Source organism: Saccostrea cucullata, unplaced genomic scaffold (assembly GCF_032062105.1).
Source record: "Saccostrea cucullata isolate Sc308-1 unplaced genomic scaffold, CSIRO_AGI_Scuc_v1 ctg12655, whole genome shotgun sequence".
In the NCBI taxonomy this organism is placed as follows: Eukaryota; Metazoa; Mollusca; class Bivalvia; order Ostreida; family Ostreidae; genus Saccostrea; species Saccostrea cuccullata.
Window position 1 is genome coordinate 971 of NW_026925511.1, and position 22,786 is coordinate 23,756.

At 33.6% G+C, this 22,786-nt stretch overlaps 2 protein-coding genes across 2 annotated transcripts; one reads left to right on the forward strand and one right to left on the reverse strand.

Moving 5' to 3' along the window:
- Positions 1–400: 400 nt before the first annotated feature.
- On the forward strand, positions 401–5,878 carry LOC134269049 (N-lysine methyltransferase KMT5A-like). The gene is made up of 8 exons (XM_062751271.1): positions 401–503; positions 1,838–1,896; positions 2,189–2,259; positions 2,485–2,588; positions 4,534–4,624; positions 4,714–4,773; positions 5,019–5,209; positions 5,406–5,878. Exons 2-8 carry the CDS (start codon positions 1,839–1,841, stop codon positions 5,617–5,619), a joined length of 789 nt encoding a protein of 262 aa, XP_062607255.1. The 5' UTR covers positions 401–503; position 1,838; the 3' UTR covers positions 5,620–5,878.
- A 2,829-nt stretch (positions 5,879–8,707) lies between these two features.
- Positions 8,708–19,602, reverse strand: LOC134269050 (cell cycle checkpoint control protein RAD9A-like). The gene is made up of 13 exons (XM_062751272.1): positions 19,454–19,602; positions 19,048–19,118; positions 18,740–18,886; positions 16,960–17,074; positions 16,230–16,329; positions 15,542–15,648; positions 15,108–15,214; positions 14,809–14,873; positions 11,026–11,163; positions 10,314–10,424; positions 9,876–10,098; positions 9,284–9,355; positions 8,708–8,887 (listed from the first exon to the last, which is right to left on the reverse strand). Exons 1-13 carry the CDS (start codon positions 19,485–19,487, stop codon positions 8,765–8,767), a joined length of 1,413 nt encoding a protein of 470 aa, XP_062607256.1. The 5' UTR covers positions 19,488–19,602; the 3' UTR covers positions 8,708–8,764.
- Between the last annotated feature and the right edge of the window lie 3,184 nt (positions 19,603–22,786).

Genomic DNA, 22,786 nt, shown 5'->3' on the forward strand with positions numbered 1-22,786 from the left:
GATATGAAGGTTAAGATTTTTTTGTACCCGCGCCAAGTCACGACCGCTATGGCCTCCCCCCCTTAATATCGGGGTATTTGGTACCAAGGGTGAAATGTTAAATAATAATGATAATATTTTTAATCCAATGCATTGAATGATTTTTATTTTAAATATATAAAATTATAAATGTATAGTTATAGGTCTCATCAGGTCATTATACCCCACATTATAACATTATACCCTGTAAATTTTATTTGTCTTGTAGAGAAATATTAATAAGAATTATTTTCACTTTTTTTCTCATAAATCTTACTGAAAATGAATTTCATATTTGAATTATAATCAGTTAAAAGAATTTTTTGTTGGTACTTGAGTGACAAAGGTTCATTACAGGGCATTATACTATCTGGACATTATACCGCCCCCTAACAGAAAACTGACCAATCACAGAAGCGTTATGTGTAGCAGAAGCTTTCGCGGACTTGAAAGTTGAAAACAAGCTACAGCCGCTATAGGAGAAGGTTTGAACACTATGATATGTTATTTTCATTCATATTCTTAATTTATTTGTTTTCTTCACCACTGTTTGTTCAGTTATGTTGACTCGCAATAAAATATCACGGACATGTATACAGTCTATAGAATGTCCCTTGTAAAACCATCAACAGAGTGTTTGTTATCTTATAACCAGCAAGATTTGCATGTTTTAGCCCAATAGAAGGGGAAATTGATACAAAAGGGCAGGCATTAGGTTTTGAAACACTTCAAACAGAAAATGTGAAAAGGCTGAAACTGTAAAACCAGACCAGATATTTGAACATGGACCCATATGGTCTATTACGGATATATGAGCTATCAGCTAGTCCACCATTCCCTTCTCCCTGTTCCTTCTTTTTAATTGTCTTTTTTGCCAAAGACATCAGGAATTGTTTTTCTCAAGGTTTTCATGTGTCTGTTAGATGGATTCATGCCATCCGGCTCACAAGAGCACCTTGACTTGAAAAAATTTAAAACATAGTTGGTTATTTAAGCAAAGACATTGACGTTTTAGAGGAATAAATGATAGATATTTTTAAAAATTTTAACTAACTTAAAATAGGATTGTGATCGAATAGCTTAATTGGCCCAGTGAAGCATCTGTTACCAGAGACTACCTGGGGGTCTGGGTTTGATAATGTAAATAATGCAGTCCATTAGGGCTGGGACGATACAACTTTTTCTATATCTATACGTATCACGATATTTGACCCATGATACGATATGTTTAATTGCTTATAAAATCTTTTTTTGCATTGAAATAATCAAATTATTTCTTTGCAAATAATTTACTTTATTCAGAATAGTTGCTTATGTTGTAAAACAAAAATGTTTTACTCAGGTGTTGTTTATTATTATTTATTTCATATCTAGTATGTTTATATTTAGCTTATTTGTCTTATATATTAAACCCCAAATGCTAATTAAACAAAGAAAAATAGAAGTAAGATTTTTTGGGGTGATATTTCGATTTTTTTTTATACGTATCGATATGCGTATCATCCTCATAGATTTCTCGATAAATTGTCCCAGCCCTACAGTGCATTGCATTTCCTACATCTCACTCTAATGAACTGAAACAAAAGGAAGAAATAAAAGAGCATAGAGACTAGCCTTTAAAAAAAGATGAGCCCTTGAATACAAAACAGATACCTTTCAAACCAAACTGCATGTCTGGTACCACCATAGACAAGCAGTGAAATACACCTGTCCAATTGCCTTATTTTCACCTTGACCATTTAAATTAAGATTTTCAGAAAATTTGAATGAGCAGACAGATATGTTTATGTGTACTTATTAATATAAATTTCTCTTATAGAATGGAGAACAGTGAAAAAACAGATTCATCTAAGATCACAGCATACTTGACCAGTCCAGGTATATGATATTTTCATTGACATGCATGCATGCATTTATTAACATTCAGAGTGAAGCATGGTTAAGTGATCATGGTGATAATAGCATTGTAACATCAATATCTCAATATTCTATAAAGGTATTATATTTAGCGGACTATTCTATTTAGCGATTTTGGTGGAAAACAGAATCTGCTAAATCAAATACATTGCTAATTGTCTTTTATATCATATGTACTAGTGGAAAGTAAAGTGGAGAAAAATGAGAGTAAATGGTTGATTCCTTTATCTAAATTGTTAAATTCATTTTTTAGGAAAGAAGAATTGTATGGAAAATGATAAATCTGATTCCAAGTGTTTCACCCCTTGTAAAGTAGAATTGAATGTAAGTTTAGTTATCAGCTAGTATTTATAAAAGTACTTATATGTGTTTTCTGAATTTCAAAGCAACTTTGGAGTTATAAACAAATGACTAATATTCAAATGGTGTTCTGAATCATATTTTGATATTTAAAATAAAGGAAAAATGTTTGATGATTTTTATATATTTTTTAAATGTTATATATGAAATGAGTGTACTAGTAAACAGCTTTTAATTTAATTATTTCAGTCAAATTCCTTTGCAACACCTTGTAGTGATAGGAAGGGAATCAACAAAACAGGCAAACCAGTGATGACCGTCAACTCACCAAGGGCCAGGATGAATAGAAAAAAGTAAGATGTGTGTTGAACAAAACAAGTGCCAAAACCATATATATTGCTTTAGAAAAAGGGATAAATGTGTTGGATTAAACCCAGGATTCAATCACAAACCTTTAAACTATAAAATAATATGTAAAATCCAATCAGTCTCATTAGCTCACCAGAACCAGAACAGGCTAAAGATACTGCTTGAGTATCAAATACATGCTTAAGGTTGAAAGATAATACAGGTCAGGCCTAGACAGGCTTTCTTGCAAATTAAATATTTGAGGTAAAAGATATTAAGGCTACATAAAATTGAAATTCTGGTTCTCAGGCCCGCGCGCATCCGTTTTGAGGTAGCTGCATTGCTTATTTTATTGTATTTTTGATAAAATAAAAAGTTGGTATTGCAGAGACCAATCCGGAAGAAAAAATTCCATTTTAATTATACCCCCCGCAAACGAAGTTTGGTATAGGAATCACCTTGTCCGTCTATCTAGCTGTCCGTCCGTCTGTCTGTGCAAACGTGTCCGGTCCATATCTTTCTTATGGAGGGACATTAGAATCTACTATTCCACACAAAGATTGCCCATGACCTAAGGGTGTGTCATGACCTTGACCCAAGGTCATTTGGGGAATGTCAAGGTCACTGGAAGAAAAAGTTCATAATTCTTTCCGGTCCATATCTTTCTTATGGATAAACTTGGTAGGTTCTCATTTCACAAGATTGCCCATGACCCAAGGGTGTGTCATGACCTTGACCCAAGGTCATTTGGGGAATGTCAAGGTCACTGGAAGAAAAAGTTCATAATTCTTTCCGGTCCATATCTTTCTAATGGTGAAACTTGGTAGGTTCTCATTTCACACAAAGATTGCCCATGACCCAAGGGTGTGTCGTGACCTTGACCCAAGGTCATTCGGGGAAGTTCAAGGTCACTGGAAGAAAAAGTTCATAATTCGTGTCCAGTCCACATCTTTCTTATGGATAATCTTGGTAGGTTCTCATTTCACGCAAAGATTGCCCATGACCCAAGGGTGTGTCATGACCTTGACCCAAGGTCATTTGGGGAAGTTCAAGGTCACTGGAAGAAAAAGTTCATAATTCTTTCCGGTCCATATCTTTTTTATGGATAAACTTGGTAGGTTCTCATTTCACACAAAGATTGCCCATGACCCAAGGGTATGTCATGACCTTGACCCAAGGTCATTTGGGGAATGTCAAGGTCACTGGAAGAAAAATTTCATAATTCATGTGTGATACATATCTTTATTATGGAAAAACTTGCTTCTGAAAAAACCCAGCGGGGGGTATTTTGTCCCGTTTGGACAGTTCTAGTTTTTACGTAGTTTAGTATTCAAATATCACTTCTGGTAGCCATTTTCAAAGAGATTTTGGCAACTTCGTTTGAAAAGACATTTGAGGACATTGCCTACGATGTTCACATGCTGATAAGCAATAGATAAAGCAGACCTTTTAATCAGACATGGAAAGTATATCTGTGATTAAAAAAAATTATCTTTATGTTCAAGAAAATTCGAAAAATAAAATTTTAAAAAAACCTCCCTCATCTACTTTATTGCCAATAAAATCATAAATAAAATGCTGCCCTCCCTCATCTGTTTGGGAGAAAATTGGCTTGAGAACCAGAGAATTAAATTTAGATAGCCTAAATTGTGGATTTTAAAGATTAAGTGACAATGTGTTTTATGATTATACACCCAGATTAAAATTTAAAAAAGAAAGGTTTAAATGTTCAAGACATGATTTGTTATATTTTATCAAATTTTCATTTTAGTTTGTTGGAGAATACAAATTTTATTTGATTTGTAAAATTATTTTATCAGGAGGAATTAAATTTTTTTACAAAATTTTATTCACAAATAAAAGTGAATGAAATTGGACAGCAGGCAAAGCCTATTTTAGCCCTCTCCCTCAGGAGGTAAAGATATTAAATTGTTTTTGGTTGTATTTTAGAAAATTGATAGAAACTGGCCTAGACAACAAGCTGTTGACTGATTATTTTCCAGTACGTAGAAGCTGTCGCAAACCAAAGTCAGAAATAGAGGTATGGAACAAAGAATAATATTCTAATTTCTAGTTTATGTTACATGCACCAAGTAAATAAAAATAATTTTTTCAATTTCAATTTTTAAGAAAGAAAAACGGGCAGAACTTGAAGAAAAGATATTAAATAATGTGGAGGAAGGATTAGAGGTAATGCATAAATTTCTGTTAATCAATATATAAAGCCACTTTATACAGGAACTTGTATTGAGCAACTTACCTTTATTATGCTTTATAAGCATAATAACATAAAACAATTCCAGAATTTCCTCATTCTATTTGCAAGAAAATTCAAGTAAATTGTAAATTTAAAAGAGAAAGAGAGTAGTGTGTTTTAACAGTATTTGAGTGTTTATAGATAGAGCACTCAATACATTTATTGAAATTCTTGGTAGGTTGCTACTTTGGGAGAAAAAGGTAGAGGAGTCGTTGCCACCAGGAAATTTTTACGAGGAGATTTTGTGGTGGAATATGCAGGGGACCTGATAGATCTTTCCACAGCAAAGCAACGAGAAAAGGAGTATTCTGAAAATCCACAGTTCGGGTGTTACATGTACTACTTTGTTCACAAAAACAGACACTACTGGTAAATTTTCAGATTTATTAAAAATGCAAGAATTTGTGGATGGAAAACATATAAAAAAAAACTTTTCCATGAGTAAAATAACTATATATAATATAACATTGTAGTTGTTAGCCCATGAGCTTCTTGTCAAGGTTAATGTCAAACAAATCTGTTAAAAAAAATATTCAAAAACATGAAACTTCTGCTTCTGTTGTAGCATTGATGCAACAGCTGAAAGTGGAAGATTAGGACGTCTCATAAACCACAGTAAAACATCAGGAAATTGTCATACAAAACTCACGGAGATTAATGCCCGACCCTACCTCATGCTCATGGCTTCCAGAGACATTTCTGTGGGAGAGGAACTCTTATATGATTACGGGGACAGAAAAAAGGAATCCTTAGAATCTCATCCATGGCTCAAATTTTAACAGTGATTTATATACTGAGTGTGGTTGTGTATTGAATTTTCTCTTCAAATGTAATTTGAATTCCATTATATTTAATTTGTTAAGATTCAGTCCATGATGTAAATAGCATTATGTAATACTACTGTTACTGTGTCATTTGTGCATACATGTCATCATTTTGAACAAGCTAGTATCTAGCTGTTAAAATAGCTGTTATGTATACATGTACATTTTACATGATCATCAAGAAATTACAAGATTAAAAATTAGCAATGCTAAAGTGTTCTTTTACATCATATTACTGTAGTGCTTTCGCTTTGCTGATTAACAAGCAGAGGATTTTATGCATTTTATTTTAGTCACTAACAGAGCTCTCCATTGTCTATTCTCAAGGGCTCCAATTGTAAATAACCCCCGATAACTTATGAATACACATTTGGATACACAGTGTATTTCGGGTCTCGGAGTATAACTTTTAATAAGTGCAGGGGCTTCCATATTTCTCAGATGTATCATCCCTTTGGTAAATCATCCCTTTATCATGGAGTTTGGCTTACTTTAAAAAAATATGATCCGTGGCAATAAATTTTGAATGGTTAGTGCTAGGGCTTTTATATTTCATAGGTCTAGTCTTGGTGGAAAGACTTACCCTTGGGTACTCACAATATCAACCCTTTGACATTGGTATTCGACTTGCTTTTGAAAAATTTGGCCATCATTTTTTAATGGCTGACACTAGGGCTTTTTTCCCCGGTGTTTTCCTTGTGACAGGACACCTTTGTTTGATTATACCCACCGCTGAAAAGTGGGAGGGTACATATTGGTCAGAATGTCGGTACATCTTTTACACCTTAGGGTACCCATCTCTTATGTGCAACTCCTCTTTCACCACTGAATGAAATTTAATGAAACTTTCACAGAAACTATGTTACATGGTGCAATGTGACCTCCTTTTTACTTTTTGATTGGACACATATTTTGGATTTCCCACAGCAAAACATGGATACTGCCAGTCTCTAATATTGAAGGATACCCATCTCTTATCCGCAACTCCTCCTATTCCACAGAATAAATTCAATACTTTCAGATTCTGTATAACAAGATCTTAAACAAGATGGTCAATGGGCGACAAAGCTTATCTGATTCAAGATTTTCAATTTCATCAGGGTAAAATCAATCTATTTTTTTTAAGCTCACTTGAGCTGAAAGTGTCCGTCTGTAAAGGATGTATTCGCTTTAACAAAAGAATTGACCTATAGGAGAGAACAATTTCCCGGTAAAAGTGACATTTAAAAATCAATCTTTATTTGTTGTTTTCTACCGTATATATGTCTATTTTTTTAAATTTGTATTTTATACCTAAAATTTATTATTTATAACTTGACAATAAACCTCCAAAGTTGATCGAAACACCATTTTGTCCTTTAAAGCGTTGATTTTTGCATGAATTTTGGCCTTAAAGTCCATCAGGGCAGGCCTGCCCCTAAATAAAATTATGATATTTTGATAGGTTATGATGTAAGGAATAATTTAAGATAAGATTTTTTTAGGGGCACCCCTGCCCTGGGGTCGAAATTCACAAAAAACCTACAAAAAATAAGGAAACCAGATTTTCAAAATCTTCTCTAAATTTATGCCGTTCATTCTTATAATCAGACTAGCTCAGTTGATATATGCGCTGACTTTTATACTTTGCAAACTAACATTTTAAAGTCGGGGGTTTGAATCCACCTGGTACCACACTTTTAAAGTTTTAAATTTTCGCCTTTTCAAAGACTATTTTAATTTTTTTATAGACTTGTGTATTTTTCCTTCAATTGTTTATCCCTTATGCATTCCCATTCTTGATATAAGAAACACTAAAGAGATATTAAATCGTAACAATCCAGTTGTCAGTCAGGTGGAACGAACCTCAGTATAAGCACACTTCGATGAGGACAAGAATAACTCACTATGTGTTACTCAATACAGGTATTCCTGGCAGCATTGAGCTGTGATGAATTTCAATTGTATATTACAATTTAATCACATTGATTTTGGCTTCATATTTCAGTAAATGCACTCACTTGGATTTCATGTAGGCCTTTATAATTTGCACACATTAAAGACAAGTTTTTATTATATCTACGGATAAATAGCCTAGACATTAAGAACAGAATTTCAGAGGCAGTAGACATTACCTTTATGCACAATGAGAAGTAAAGACAAATATCAATTATAACATTTGGAGATAACAAACTCAGAAAATCAATAAAAAGGGTTCCTCCTATCTCTACTCACTGAAATAAAGATTTAGGAAAAACAAATTGTTATATGTATTTAGCCTAATGTCATTAATCAGAACGGAAATCGACAAGCTTTTTGTAGAGAATAAAACCAAGCCCGGTCCTATAGGTCAGATCCCTATTTATAATGAAGTGATCCTTTTTCATATTTTCAACTTCTCAAAAACCACTTAGCAAATTTTAACCAAACTTGGTGCAAAGCATCACTGGGTGAAGGGGAGTTTAAATAAAATGAAGGTCCATCCCCTTCCAAAGGGAGATAATCCAGAAAAGACAAGATAGGTTGGGGTCATTGAAAATTCTCAAGAGCCACTGGCTGACTGGGCTAGAAAAGCTGGAACTTATGTGGAAGCATCCTGGGCAAATGTTCTGTTCAAAAACAAAATGGCCAGTTACTCAGGTGAGCGATGTGGTCCATGGGCATCTTGTTTATACGTAGATAGTTTTCAGTAGGCCCAAATTTAAGGCGTTAATTCCTGTTGGCCACCATATTAATTAGAGGTGAACACGTTCATATTCCTTCATTATTCAACCAACCTAACTTTTTATACTGTGGCAATTGTACAAGTGTGGCAGGAAGGATTGTTTTTCTGAAAAATATATATTAGTTAGAGCCTCCTTTATTTCATAATTTTTTTTCCCCCATAAAGATCTTTCTTCTAATATTTCTGCTACAACCTCTTAAATTTGGTAAGACAAAGAGGAAAAAATTACCAGATTGATCACCAAGATGGAGGTCAAGGGAAATAACTCGATGGGAAAATATGTCATAGGAAAAGTATCTATGCTAGTGTTCACAACAAAGAAGGTACATCAATCTATGATCATATATAACAGATATTTTATTAAAACAAAGTTAATGACATAAAAGACATAACATTTCAATCATCCTCTTCATCGGTGTCTTCCACCAGAACTTGGGGGTGTGGGGGGACCCTGGCCGACTGAGTCCCCTGGGAGGCTGTGCTGCTGGCCTGGGACATGCCAAAAAACATGGACCGAAACTGAAAAACAAAACAAATACTTAACATAAAAGAAACTCATGTATCTACAGAAAACCTCAATATCAAGTTACATGTTTGATCCTGCATTATTTTTAGCCCCCTCTAAATATATATTAATTTGTTACATGTATATATTCCTAAGGACACAAGTAAAGCAGGATCGAATCCTCATGATTTATAGAGCTACCTGTTGGAGGCGAGAGAATGTTTAAGGAAATGCCTGCAAAACTGTATTAAAAGATAAGTTTATATATTTACTGACATTAGGTACAGGTATAAGGTATTGTGAAAAGTTAACATTTTTAAAACTCGGTAAAAACTGTCTAATCCAGTGCCTGTGTAATCCATCTGGTCGTGAATTCCACCCTTTATTTGGAATCCACTTTTACTACTTACTTTTTTCTTTGGTGGTGTTCCAGGAACTGGCTCATCTTCTTCCTCTTCCATATCAACATCTTCAATGAGGCTCTAAAGAAGAAGGAGAAACATAGAAACCAGAGGCCCTTATCACTGGTCACCATAGCTGCAATTATGTAGCCCTCTCCAATTTTTTTAAATATATTTTCTCAAAAATATAGGGGCGGCATTATTGCAGCTATGCTGAACTAAGTAATCTCATTAAAAAAATTTATCAAAGTTTTTTTTATGTGATCCCACACTATAGTAAAAGCTATGCTAAAAACTATCTAAAAGCTGAGTGATATACATGTGATGTTATTTATAAAGTCTGCCAAATTACTTTTGAAAATTAGTATTTTAATGGCTTATTCTCCCCTTTTATTTCATAATGCTTTTCTGACCCAAGGATTTTTATTCTAGTTTGAATGAGATTTTAGAGACAGAAATTGACATGAATGTTGTTTATAACCATATTCTTGCACACTTATAATACATAAGATTATAAACCTTTGTAATCTTGAGAAAATTTAAAGTGAAAATTCACTATTTTATTCTGGTACTTAAGAGGAAGACAATGATAACTCCTGACCTTGTGTAGTTGGTTAGGTATGACAGGACTTCTATAACTACTGGAGGTAGATATTTGTGATGTGGTTTGGTTGCTGTGTCGGGCAAACACACTCTCTGCCTCGAATACTCTGTCTGTGTCATTTTTCTCTGTTGATGAATTTCCAGCAGCTTTTACTATGTTGGGTACTCGTATCTCATCATCAAAATCTTCTTTTGAGAATGAATTCATGTGGTGGTCATTTCTGTGTGCAATGATGAATAAATACAAAATATGATTTTAAACAACAAACTCATTGGCCACAATGTTCCCCTGAAATTTTGGTTAATGAAAAAAGAAATTGTACATACTGAAATGTCAAACAACAAATTAATTGGTCTAATCTGAATGGAAATTTTATTTAAAACATGCTACCTTTAATCATTAGTTCTTTTCATTTGATTGACAGCTTGTTATTACCTGTGTCCATTTAGATGTGAGTCATTGCTGTTGTTTGATTTATTCATATGATGTTGATGTTGACCTCTCCATGTCTTTTTTGTTCTTCTTGATTGGGACTTCATAGCAGAGCTATACAAGTATAATTGCATAATGTAATCGGAGAATTTTTTTTAAAAAACATCATTAAAGAATGCAATGGTACCTGGTAAATACACAAATAAATACAATGTACAGGGTGTACTTGATTTATCTTTACCAATGTACTAGATTTATCTTATCTTTACCCTTTTTTTTAATTTAAAAAAAATCTTCCCCTATATTCAAAACAATTAACTTTGACCTCTTATTTTAATCCTATTCTAGCTTCAGGGGTCCCCAATTTTTTTCAAAGATTATGTAATATTTTTTTCTTTGCATTGTGATTCTTACAAGGCACTTATTAAATGCAATGCAGCAAACTACAATTTGTAACCTCTGTAGTCAACAAATCATACCATACTGTAAAATCACTTATTTTGTGGGGCCAAATTTCCATGGTTTGAGGAAAATTACTGATTCGAGGGGATTTGATTTCATGGCTAAAGAAGAAACATACTATAAAGAAATATGCAATTATATATATCACATCTCCTGATGAGATATGAATTCCTGGGTCTCTTCATACCATGAAAATATGGAAAATCTAACCCCCACGAAAATTTGTGATTTCACAGGTAAACCTATGACTGACCTGCATGCCCCATTCCGCAGTGTGTGTTGTGTTGTGTGGGAAGACGAATTTCCTGACTGTGAGTGAGATTCTGCCAGCGTCGCCAACACAAAATTAGCTTCAAAAGCACTGTCAGCATCAATACTGAACACCACTGGTCTGAAATAACAATAAAATACAGGTACTGTGAACTCACAAAATGATATCCTGCTTCCATATAATATTAAAGTAAAATAGCAAAGTCTACTATTTGTTCGGTTTCCACCCTAAATATCTCTCCAACTAACATGAAAAATAGGAGGTGCATGGCATAAAAGCTGATATTTATAAATTATGAAATAAATATTTTGAGTCTAATTAAATTTAATTAGTGGAATAGGAGGAGTTACGAAAAGAAATGTTCCCAAACAATAAAAGGAAACCCCAAATATCTGTCTGATCATATAATAAAAAGTGTAAATTTCACTAGGTATATATAACTTCAATTTTTAAGGTAATTCGTCTCAACGGAAGACCTTCTATTATTCTGTTGTTTCTTTTCAATTTTTAAGGTCTTCCGTCTTCACGGAAGACCTTATAGTGATTCTACTGTTTCTTATTATTACATGTATTATTATTATTATTATTATTTTTCCGCCCATCTAATTTTGTGCACGCGATTTCTCAGAGACTACTGGATGGATTTTCATGAAATTTAGGGAAACAATGTGCTATTATCTGAATTTATTTTATCCGAGAGATTTTTTGAAGATTCGCTTCCGGTGCCAAGTTACGGGACATTTCCTGATTTTAAAATGACATTTTGTCCCCGGATTATCTCAAGAACGGTAAAAGATATCAAAATGAAACTTTCAGGGATGATAGATCGTCGTAATTACTATCCAGGACGCAACTTTTCGTTCGTCGTCAGTACTTCCTGTTGTTACCAGATGCGAATTTCAAAAGTCGATTTTTCTAACTTTTTTGTTTTTCAATATTTTTTAAGTACAGTATTTTAAGCTTGGGTAATAGAGACCTTTCCAGTAATGCTTACTATATAATCTGTTTGAATATTGACAAATCCAAAGTCTAGATATTAACATTCAAAAATCTGAAGCGGGTCCAAAATGGCGGCTGTCTCCGTAGACTCTGCCATTTCGCGAGTAGGGGTTAATGGAGGCAGCTGAGCGTTTGATTAAACGATTCTGACATAAGGATACATGAAATGTAAAAAACTACTTCGACTCTCACGTACTAGTGAAATGGTTGGAGGAGTTACCTCCCGTTACTTGTTTCTATTATAATAGATAATCAATGTAAATATTGTAATTAATTGGTCAATTGACAAAAGAACTATACAAGTATTATTGATAACTGATGTTCTGTTAGAAAATAATAATAGTGTTGCCAAAAGAAAGGCAGTCTGTTGTATTTCATCAATATGATATCTGATAACTTATGATCATTGATTAAGTTGAGGTACAAGGGGGTTGTACAGCCAATTGGCTTGTGTCTTCACTTTGGTACAGAAACCGATTAGTATATCGATCAAATCGAGTTGTGCAAAGTTGCCGTAGTCAGTGACTAGTTAAAATATAGCTGTGTGACGTTAGCTATAGGTTTGTCATTAGGACAGAGAAGCTCTCACAAAGTTAAATACTGTGTAAGTATATTGTAGCTACATGGCTAGAGTTATATAGGCAACTTGGTAAGCAGTAAGACACCAGGCAGGTGTTAAAGGCTAAATCAAGAGGCACCAGGCAGGTGACTGTTGACTTATATAGTCAGTTGTATAGTGAGGCAATTGTGATATGGCACCAGGCAGGTGCCGGTATTAACTGAAGATATATAATTGTACAAAGCACTTAGGTCATTTGATTTAAAGACACCAGGCAGGTGTCATATTATTATCTGTATATATTGCATTCAATCATACCCCCAAGGTCCGACACGTTACAGTAGTAAGTTGCAATTGAGTGTCAATCTTCAAACTTAATTTCCGTTTCACTGCTTTAGTGTAACTGGGCTAGATACGATATGTAATGTGTATAATGTGTTACATATACTTTCTTAACGTCAAAATAAAATAAAGGCGCTAAGAATGTTTTATTTTCAAAATTTAATTGAAGCTATCATACCTATTTAATAGATCAGTCCAAAGAAAAGTCGCGAATATTTACTTGTGGCGTTTGGCGCGAAATTATGAATGCTTTTTATAATTCTTAGACAGGTGAACTGTTGCAAAAGTATACACAAGTATGTTTAGAGCAGTACTCCCAATAGCTTAATGGTTAGCGCGTTGGGGATAAAAAAGTAAAAAAAAAAAAAGCGCATTCACGTTGGCGACATGGGTTCAATCCTCTTTGTGACCAAAATTTTGAATCTCTTTTCAGCTCGATTTTACGTGGGTTTCTTTTCCTAAAACGGACGGAAGACCTCTCGTTGCTCGCAACGAGATCGTATCTAGTTCTTATTATTACTATTATTACTGGTTTTGTGCATGTGATTTCATGTAAATGTGTCGATGGATTTTCATGAAACTTTCAGGAATGATGGCAAATCAAATAATCTTAATGCATTTTAAAAAAATTTTGATGACATCACTTCCGGTCGCAAATTATTACCGATTTTCTTTAATTATAAATTGAAATTTTGTCCTGAAATTTTCTGGGATAATAGATCATGATCTGTAGATTTGTCTCCGGCATTTTGTTTTTTTTTACGGCATTATTTGTCCACCGGAAGTAGTTTAAAAATATGCATTTTAATTTTTTTTTTTCATTTTTAAATGTTTATATTAAACATAGCCATATATAGTGTTTCAAGTCATTTCATATCCACCAGAAGTTGGGTCTTATAAACCGGAAGTTGTTCAGAAATGCGTATTTTTCAATGAAACTTTCAAGAAAGACTTGAACACACAGATATAATCAAAAGAGCCCCCCACCCTACACCAAATGGCAAAACCACTGAAACAGGGGCCATGAAATTCACAAATTTGGTTGAGGTACTCTTGCTTATTATAACTATATAATAAGTAAGTTTATTTAATACCCAGGAGCGGAGGAGAAGATTTTCAAAGAATTAATACATTTTCACTATATAATCAATAGAGCCCAGCCCAATCACCAGAAACCCTGACCTTGGGGCCATAAAATTCACAATTTTGGAAGAAGCACTCTTGCTTATCATAATTTGTACTTAGTTAGATTATTTAATACCCAAGAGCAGAGAAGAAGATTTTCAAAGAATTAATGCATTTTCACTTTATAATCAATAGAGCCCCACCCTAACACCAGAAACCCTGACCCTGGGGCTGTAAAATTCACAATTTTGGAATAGGCACTCTTGCTTATCATAACTATGTACTTAGTTAGCTTATTTAATACCCAGGAGCAGAGAAGAAGATTTTCAAAGAAATAATGCATTTTCACTATATGATCTATATAGCCCCGCCCTAGCACTAGAGCCCCTGACCCTGGGGCCATGAATTTCAAAATTTTGGTAGAGGACTCAAAGCTGATTACAATCATGCCAACAGTTTGACTGCTTGATGTCTAGGAGTAAAAAAGAAGATTTTTAAAGATTGCACTAATTTTAGTGGTTTTGGCCCCACCCCTCAGGCCCCAGGAGGGCTGGGACCATGAAATTCACAATTTTTGTTCCCCTTAACCCATAGATGCTTTATGCCAAAATTGGTTGAAATCAGAAGAAGCTGAAAATGTTCAAATGTTAACACACAATGCACACTGCACGACGACAGACAAAAACGGATAGCAGTAGGTCATCTGAGTTTACTCAGGTGACCTAAAAAGGAGGAATTACCTTCCTGAGGTTTCAAACTTGATATTTATTGGCATAGCTGTGATTTCTGCAAATGCAAGGACTGCCTGTGAGAAATAAAATGCACTGTGAATTTAAAAGAAAAATGCCCTAAAAAATCTATCCATTTTTTTTTTTAATTTAAAAATTTGTAAATATGTAATAAGATACAGTGTATATGATTTATTACATTCATAAGATCTTGGTAGTGACTTCTCATGATTTTAGCATGAAAATAAATTTTCTCCAGCTTGGAACACAGACAAATCAGCATGCAGTGATCATTATACAAACTAACATACCCTAAACTCCTTCAGACAGAAGGTGATATCCGTGTCCACTCCTATCTGACAATTATCAAACTCATCTGGATCTAGATTTAGGACAGTATGGACGACTTTGGTAGGGTCTGAAAATCACAAGATTCCAGTACAATTTGACTGTGACTGCATATTTATTTTATTGTTTGAGATTATTTAATTGACACTGTAAAACTTGGTTACCATAAAATACATTTTTTATATCAAAAGATGACATGGTCTAATCTTTCAAGAACACATTTCCCTCTAATGTATACCTGTTCACTTATTATCTAGTCATCTTTTCACAAACTCTTTAAATTTGGAAACTAAAACAAGGTCTATGATTATTCAACGCTGTTCTAAAAACTAGTAAGCCAAGTCAGAAATATGAACAACAATATCTAACACTAAGAAATTTAAAAGACAATTTTCACCTGGTTCATCATCAGTATAATTCTTTAATGAAATCTTCTCCGGAGAGACAATCAGAGTGACCTCCTCCTGATTTGACTGGAAATTCACCACTGTATCACACAGCAGTCTACAACACAGTAAAGACATTAATTAAAATAATGTAAAATACTTCTATGTGCAGGTGAGAAATACCCGGTATATCAAAATGTGTGACTGATAATGAGGAAAAATACTCTAAATCACTTTTTATTCGCGAGAACTTTATTTTCACGTATTTACGCGAGACAGTGAGCACGCGAAAATTTTATTCTCGTGTATAATAGTATTCCTGAAGATTATATAGAGAAATATAAACAATTCGTGAAAATTATGTCTCGCTTATAAGGAGTCATTGACTATCTCGCGAAAATAAGATGTCGCGAAAATTAAGTGATCTACAGTAAACAAGTTAAAATTTCTTGTCTGCTTCTTGAGGTTATTGTCTAGGATACATGAATTGGTTAGCTTACAGAAATAAAAAGCTGACTGCAATAGATATAGCTATATAAAAAATATTACGTACAGAAAATGAACTTGCTACAGATTACCACAAAAGTTAAAAGCATAAGGCTTAACATGATCCAGGAGATTTTATACAATAGGTCACCATGACATCTGCATTGCGCTACTGAAATCCCCTCAAGGTAGCCCCACGCACAGCCTAGATACCTTGGTTGTGCTGTCAGCTGATTTGGACACATATCTTTTGAGAACACTGCTTGTAATGTTTCACATTCTATGAAGGCTAAATTGTGTGTCTTCACAATTCCTGAAAAAAAATGCATTCATGTCTGTGACTTTCTTGATTATTTGAACATATTGGTATATTCTTATTCAGTGGTAATGAATTGAAAGAAAAGATTTTTATTAGCATCATTTGATTCAATGTTGTTTTTTTTTTTTTACATGTAAAATCTTCATAACATTTTCTAATTTGTAAACATTAAACTTGGTAAAGGAGCCTAGTCTTGAGTTCTCATTTACTTAAAATTTGTCTGCTTTGACTTCTTCAAATCTTAGTCTACATTATATAGTCATAGGTTCATTTAAAGTTTAATTTGATTAGATGTAAAGTTAAGGTCAAAATCCCAATATGCTATCAATGGACAGCTCATGCCAAATTACAACATATGAAAACAGATAGCAATAAGCCATCAAAGTAAGTATTAAGCAACTATAAATTACTCAAAACTTTCATTACAAAAATTGATATCTATTAAAATATCTAAATTAAAATACAACTGACAAAGAACTGAATTAAGTTGCCATTCACAGAGATTCTTATACATACATGTAACTTACATATATGCATGCCTATTCATCAGTTTATAATGTACAAGTACATGTATTTCAAACTAAAACTATTATAATTTAGAAAAATTTACAGCTTTAAACATACCGTGTTTGCAGTACAGTTTGAAGATGAGTCTTGCCTTTTGCATATTTAGAGTAATTTGGCACTTCTCAACAGTCTTTTCTATATTGGACATTGACTTGAAGACAATCAAACAAGACTGAAAAATACATAATAGCACTGTTATACTGAATGTACATTCATATAATCTCAGTTCTCGATAAAACATTTTATTAAATTGAGAAACTTAGCAATACATATCTTCCCATCTCTATTATTAGTGTAATGCTGCAATTTAAATTTTTCTTAAAAATCTAAATAAGAGGCCCAGGGGCCACAGCGCTCACCTGAGCACATCAGGCTTGAATTTACTCCACCCACCCCCCACCCCCTCTCCAGGCATTCATCATTTGAACAAACTAGAATCTACACTACCTGAGGATGATTCCATATAAATATCACTAATCATAGCTTTGAAGTACTTGAAAAGAAGATTTTAAAAGGTTTCCCTATATATCCCTATGTAAAACTTGGGTCGGCCATTTTGGCCTCACCCTAGCCCCGGGGGTCATGATTTGAACAAACTTGAATCTACACTACCTGAGGATGATTCCACATGAGTTTCATCTTTCCTGGCCCAGTGGTTCTGGAGAAGAAGATTTTTAAAGATTTTTCCTATATATTCCTATGTAAAACTTGGGTCTGCCATTTTGGCCCCACCCTTGCCCCAGGGGTCATGATTTGAACAAACTTGAATCTACACTACCTGAAGATGATTCCACATGAGTTTCATCTTTCCTGTCCTAGTGGTTCTTGAGAAGAAGATTTTTCTTATATATTCCTATGTAAAACTTGGGTCGGCCATTTTGGCCCCACCCTTGCCCCGGGGGTCTGATTTGAACAAACTTGAATCTACACTACCCGAGGATGATTCCACGTGAGTTTCACCTTTCCTGGTCTAGTGGTTCTTGAGTAGAAAATTTTTAAAGATTTTTCCTGTATATTCCTATGTAAAACTTGGGTCGACCATTTTGGCCCCACCTTTGCCCCGCGGGTCATGATTTGAGCAAACTTAAATCTGCTCTACCTGAGGATGATTCCACATGAGTTTCATCTTTCCTGGCCCAGTGGTTCTGGAGAAGAAGATTTTTAAAGATTTTTCCTATATATTATTATGTAAAACTTGGGTCGGCCATTTTGGCCCCATCCTTGCCCCAGGGGTCATGATTTGAACAAACTAATCCACACTACCTGAGGATGATTCCACATGAGTTTCATCTTTCCTGGCCCAGTGGTACTGGAGAAGAAGATTTTTAAAGATTTTTCCTATATATTCCTATGTAAAACTTGGGTCGGCCATTTTGGCCCCATCCTTGCCCCAGGGGTCATGATTTGAACAAACTTGAATCTACACTACCTGAGGATGATTCCACATGAGTTTCATCTTTCCTGTCCCAGCGGTTCTGGAGAAGAAGATTTTTTTAAAAAGCCATTAATTTTTAACAAATTCATGATTATCTCCCCTTGGAAAAGGGTGTGGCCCTTCATTTGAACAAACTTGAATCCCCTTCACCCAAGGATACATTGTGCCAAGTTTGGTTGAAATTGGCCCAGTGGTTCTTGAGAAGATGAAAATGTGAAAAGTTTACGACGACAACGACTACGACAACGACAACGACAGACAACGGACAAATTTTGATCAGAAAAGCTCACTTGAGCCTTCGGCTCAGGTGAGGTAAAAAAAGAACAAAACTGTTATTAGAATAAAGATGCTAGTGATTGATTTACTATTAATTATGGTAAAATTTAAGTCTTAATCAGAGACCTTCATGGCAATTTTGCACCTGATGGAGTCTTCACTATCCTGAGATGAAATCTCTGGTGTGCCATCATCATAGTGCTGGAAAAATGTCGGGAAAAACAGGAAACAAGCATAGGCTGATCTTGATGAGTTGACAGTCCTTAAGGCCAACTGTAAGAGTTTAGAGTTAGAGTAAAACAGTGATTAAATAATTACAATAAATGAGATTAGGCAGTCCTGGGCCTCAATCAATGGAAATCAGATATTCATAAGATATACCGGTATATAATAACATACATGACGTTTACAATAAAGTTTTCATCAATACATACCCCATGAGCAAGAGGTTCTATGTATAACTCCTCTCCTATTTTTGACAATGAATGAATTGCTCTTCCAAAAACTAAAAAAAAAAGATAGGAGTGGATAAAGTAATTAAACGAATAGGCAAATCCCTTGGTTTTTAAAACATTGCCTTTTAAAATATTTAGGACCTTTTATTAATGAATGCACAATTTAAGAAGATTATGGTCAAAATATTTGTAACAAAATGTTTATATAATGAATCCTTGGTATACACTCCGCCTTTTTGTAATCGAATTACTGTTAAATACATGGTTATATAGCGAATTATCTGGTATAGAAAGGCCACTTGGCCATGGTCATGTTTACTGTTTGCTGACTCAGTCGAGGTCTTGATGAGTTTTAACAAGTACTGTAAATGATTGTAAATGATACCTTTGATGTTTACTCCAGGAATAATACACTTCATTTTGATTTACAGGAACACTTTCAATACTTTTTGCCTTTCCCTCCCAAAAGTCTCTATCGTCTGTATTAGCATCGGGATCGAGATGCTATATTTGGCAGGTATCAAGATAACTCGTTCATCAGAGAAGTCGTACTCTAAAAAAAATAACTCGCTAACCCAGCGGTATTATTAAAGCAGTATGAAATCGATTTATAATTTCAAACTAGTTAAATTTCAATAAATCTAGACATCAGCAGTAGAGGAGATATTCAAGTGTATACTGTAAACAAAATTACAATATATTGGAAACAAAGTGTACAATACTTAAAAAATATTCCTAAGAACTCTTAAGAAAATTTGAAATCATAAAATTTAACCAAAATCAATGATATCTGATACGTACAACCTCAACAATTTATACATTACCCATGATAGATTAAAGTTTATAGGCTTTTTGACATCATTGACAGCACCCCCCCCCCCCCCCAATAAAAATGGAACCTGTAAACTTACTTACCTTGTCACTGGTCATCTATGAAAATATTTTGTTTATATAAAAACATTCTGCTTGTACTTTGTAATTGATATTAAAGAAATGCTCTAATTTCTGATCGTTAATGTCTTTGTAGTTTTTGGAGATCAAGTCTTCCAGTAATCTATCGGAATGTTTATGGGTACCAACTACGCCCCATTAATAGCAGACTTATTTTCGTATTCACATGATTCAAAAAAACATAAGTCATTCAAAAACTTCTTCACTAAAAGAAGAAGTCTATTGCTATGGCCTTTAATTATTAGCTCAATATTTAGATACAAGAGTATAGACAATGTATTTACAGTGTATAAACAATATTCATTTTCATTCCTACCATGTTTTGAAAAATCCCTTTGAATTCAAGTTCAACCACAGAATCTGACACATCCCTTTCATATTTTGAGAGAACTCTTATAATAGGCCATTTTTATGCCCCGCCATGAATATGACCGGGGCATATAGTGTTTGTCATGTCCGTCTTCCGTCTGTCCTTCCGTCACACCTTGCGTTTAGCTCTTTTCAAAGCTCAATTTCAAAGAAACTATCCAAGATATTTTCATTAAACTTCATATGCTGATAGATATTGATGAGAACTATGCAACTGTATCAACATTTTTTGACCTTGACCTTTTCTTTGACCTTGACCTCACTTTTCTTAAATTAGTGTTTAACTCAGTTTTAAAGATACCATTCAAGATAGTATTATCAAACTTCACATGCTGATACATACTGAAGAGAGCTATTCAACTGCATCAACAATTTTGATCTTGACCTTTCCTTTGACCTTGACATCACTTTTCTTTAATTAGTGTTTAGCTCAGTTTTAAAGATACCATTCAAGATAGTATTATCAAACTTCATATGCTGATACATATTGAAGAGAGCTATTCAACTGCATCAACAATTTTGACCTTGACCTTTCCTTTGACGTTGACCTCACTTTTCTTTAATAAGTGTTTAGTTCAGTTTTAAAGATACCATTCAAAAAAGTAATATCAAACTTTATATGCTGATACATACTGAAGAGAGCTATTCAACTGCATCAATAATTTTGACCTTGACCTTTCCTTTGACCTTGACCTCATTTTTCTTAATTAAGTGTTTATCTCAGTTTTTAAGAAACCATCCAAGATATTTTTTATCAAACTTCATATGCTGATACATACTGAAGAGAGCTATTCAATTGCATCAACATGTTTGACCTTGACCTTTCCTTTGACCTAACTTTTCTTAAATCATCGTCAAACGTCATATGCTGATACATACTGATGTTAGCAATTTAACTGCATCAACTATTTTGACCTTGACCTTTCATTTGACCTTGACCTCACTTTATCAAATTGTGTTCAAGTCAGTTTTGAAGAAATCATTCAAGATTTTTTTTTTAATTAAACTTTGTATGTTGATACATATTGATGAGAGATATGCAACTGCATCAACATTTTTTTACCTTGACCTTTGACCTCACATTACTGAATTATTGTCAAATTTCATATGCTGATACATATTGATATAAGCATTTCAACTGTATTACCTTGACCTTTCATTTGACCTTGACCTCACTTTACCAAATTGATGTAATTCAGTTTTAAAGAAACCATTTATAATAATTTTTCAACTTCATATGCTGATACATACTGATGAGAGCTTTTCAACTGCATCAACATTTTTTGACTTTGGCATTTTTGACCTTGACCTCACTTTAAAGAAATTAGTGTAAAACTTCATATGGTGATACATACTAATGTAAGCAATTCAACTGCATCACTTTTCAAGGTATTCTGATCAAATTACATACAAACTATCATGTTGCTTTACTAATATACCCTCGGCGGGGCATTCATGTCCTATGGACATATTTCTAGTTGATTTATATATGTCAAGTGAGGTAAAGAAAAACTTTACCTTTAAAAAGCAACAAAAATCAAATCTTTCTTCACCATATGATAGATAAATAAAAAAGTTGATAAAGAATTCCTGGATTTATTTGTAACTTTCCAACCATACATAGAGACAAATACACAGTTGTTATTTCCTCTTAAGACAGTAAGTTTTGACTAGTTCTTTTAGGTAAGCAGAATAAAACACTAAACAATTCTTTCTCCCAAATAAAATTACATAATGCCATACCAAACTTTACAAATTACCTTTAAATTAAAATAAGTGCCAGTAAAATTACACTGACATGGCACAGCAATGACTTTGAAAATATTTTATAGCAAATTAATACATCTGTACTTAAAGTTTGAATAGAAAGGCATCAATTGGGCTCAATCGTGCCTGCAATGTCAAATTGTGATGCCAATAGATATTTCTTTATTGAAATCAGGTGGAAGAGTAAAATTTGATTATTTCTCGAATCTGAAGAATGTGTGCAGTTTCTTATTGATAAGAATATCACAAATATCAAAGTAAAACATTTGAAATGGTTATAATTATCATCATTATATACATATATTAATTGTATAGCGCTGTTTTTAATATAAAATTTCTCAAAAGCGCTTATACGATAAAATACAAACTGAAAACAAATCAAAAAACATATTGACACAATAAAACACACACATATAGTTCTACTTAAACATTTACATTCTCTTACAAATAAATTAAAAGTTTATGTGTAAGATTAAGATCAATCTAATGATTTAATCACTTCAGAATTAAAAAAAAAAAGTGAAATGCAATGGCACATGTATGGTTGTTAACCTGACAAACACATAGACTTTTATATAACAACTTAAAGTATATACAATATGTAGTCACTCTGTAAACTCTCATACTTTAT

Coding starts and splice junctions, on each gene's coding strand:
- LOC134269050 (XM_062751272.1), bottom strand. CDS start 19,487: ATGAAGTGTATTATTCCTGGAGTAAACATCAAAG. Junction 16,330..16,959: donor CAAACTGTACTGCAAACACG/GTATGTTTAAAG, acceptor ATTTTTTTTCAG/GAATTGTGAAGACACACAAT. Junction 9,356..9,875: donor TACCTAACCAACTACACAAG/GTCAGGAGTTAT, acceptor CTTCTTCTTTAG/AGCCTCATTGAAGATGTTGA.
- LOC134269049 (XM_062751271.1), top strand. CDS start 1,839: ATGGAGAACAGTGAAAAAACAGATTCATCTAAGATCACAGCATACTTG. Junction 1,897..2,188: donor AGCATACTTGACCAGTCCAG/GTATATGATATT, acceptor TTCATTTTTTAG/GAAAGAAGAATTGTATGGAA. Junction 4,625..4,713: donor AACCAAAGTCAGAAATAGAG/GTATGGAACAAA, acceptor TCAATTTTTAAG/AAAGAAAAACGGGCAGAACT.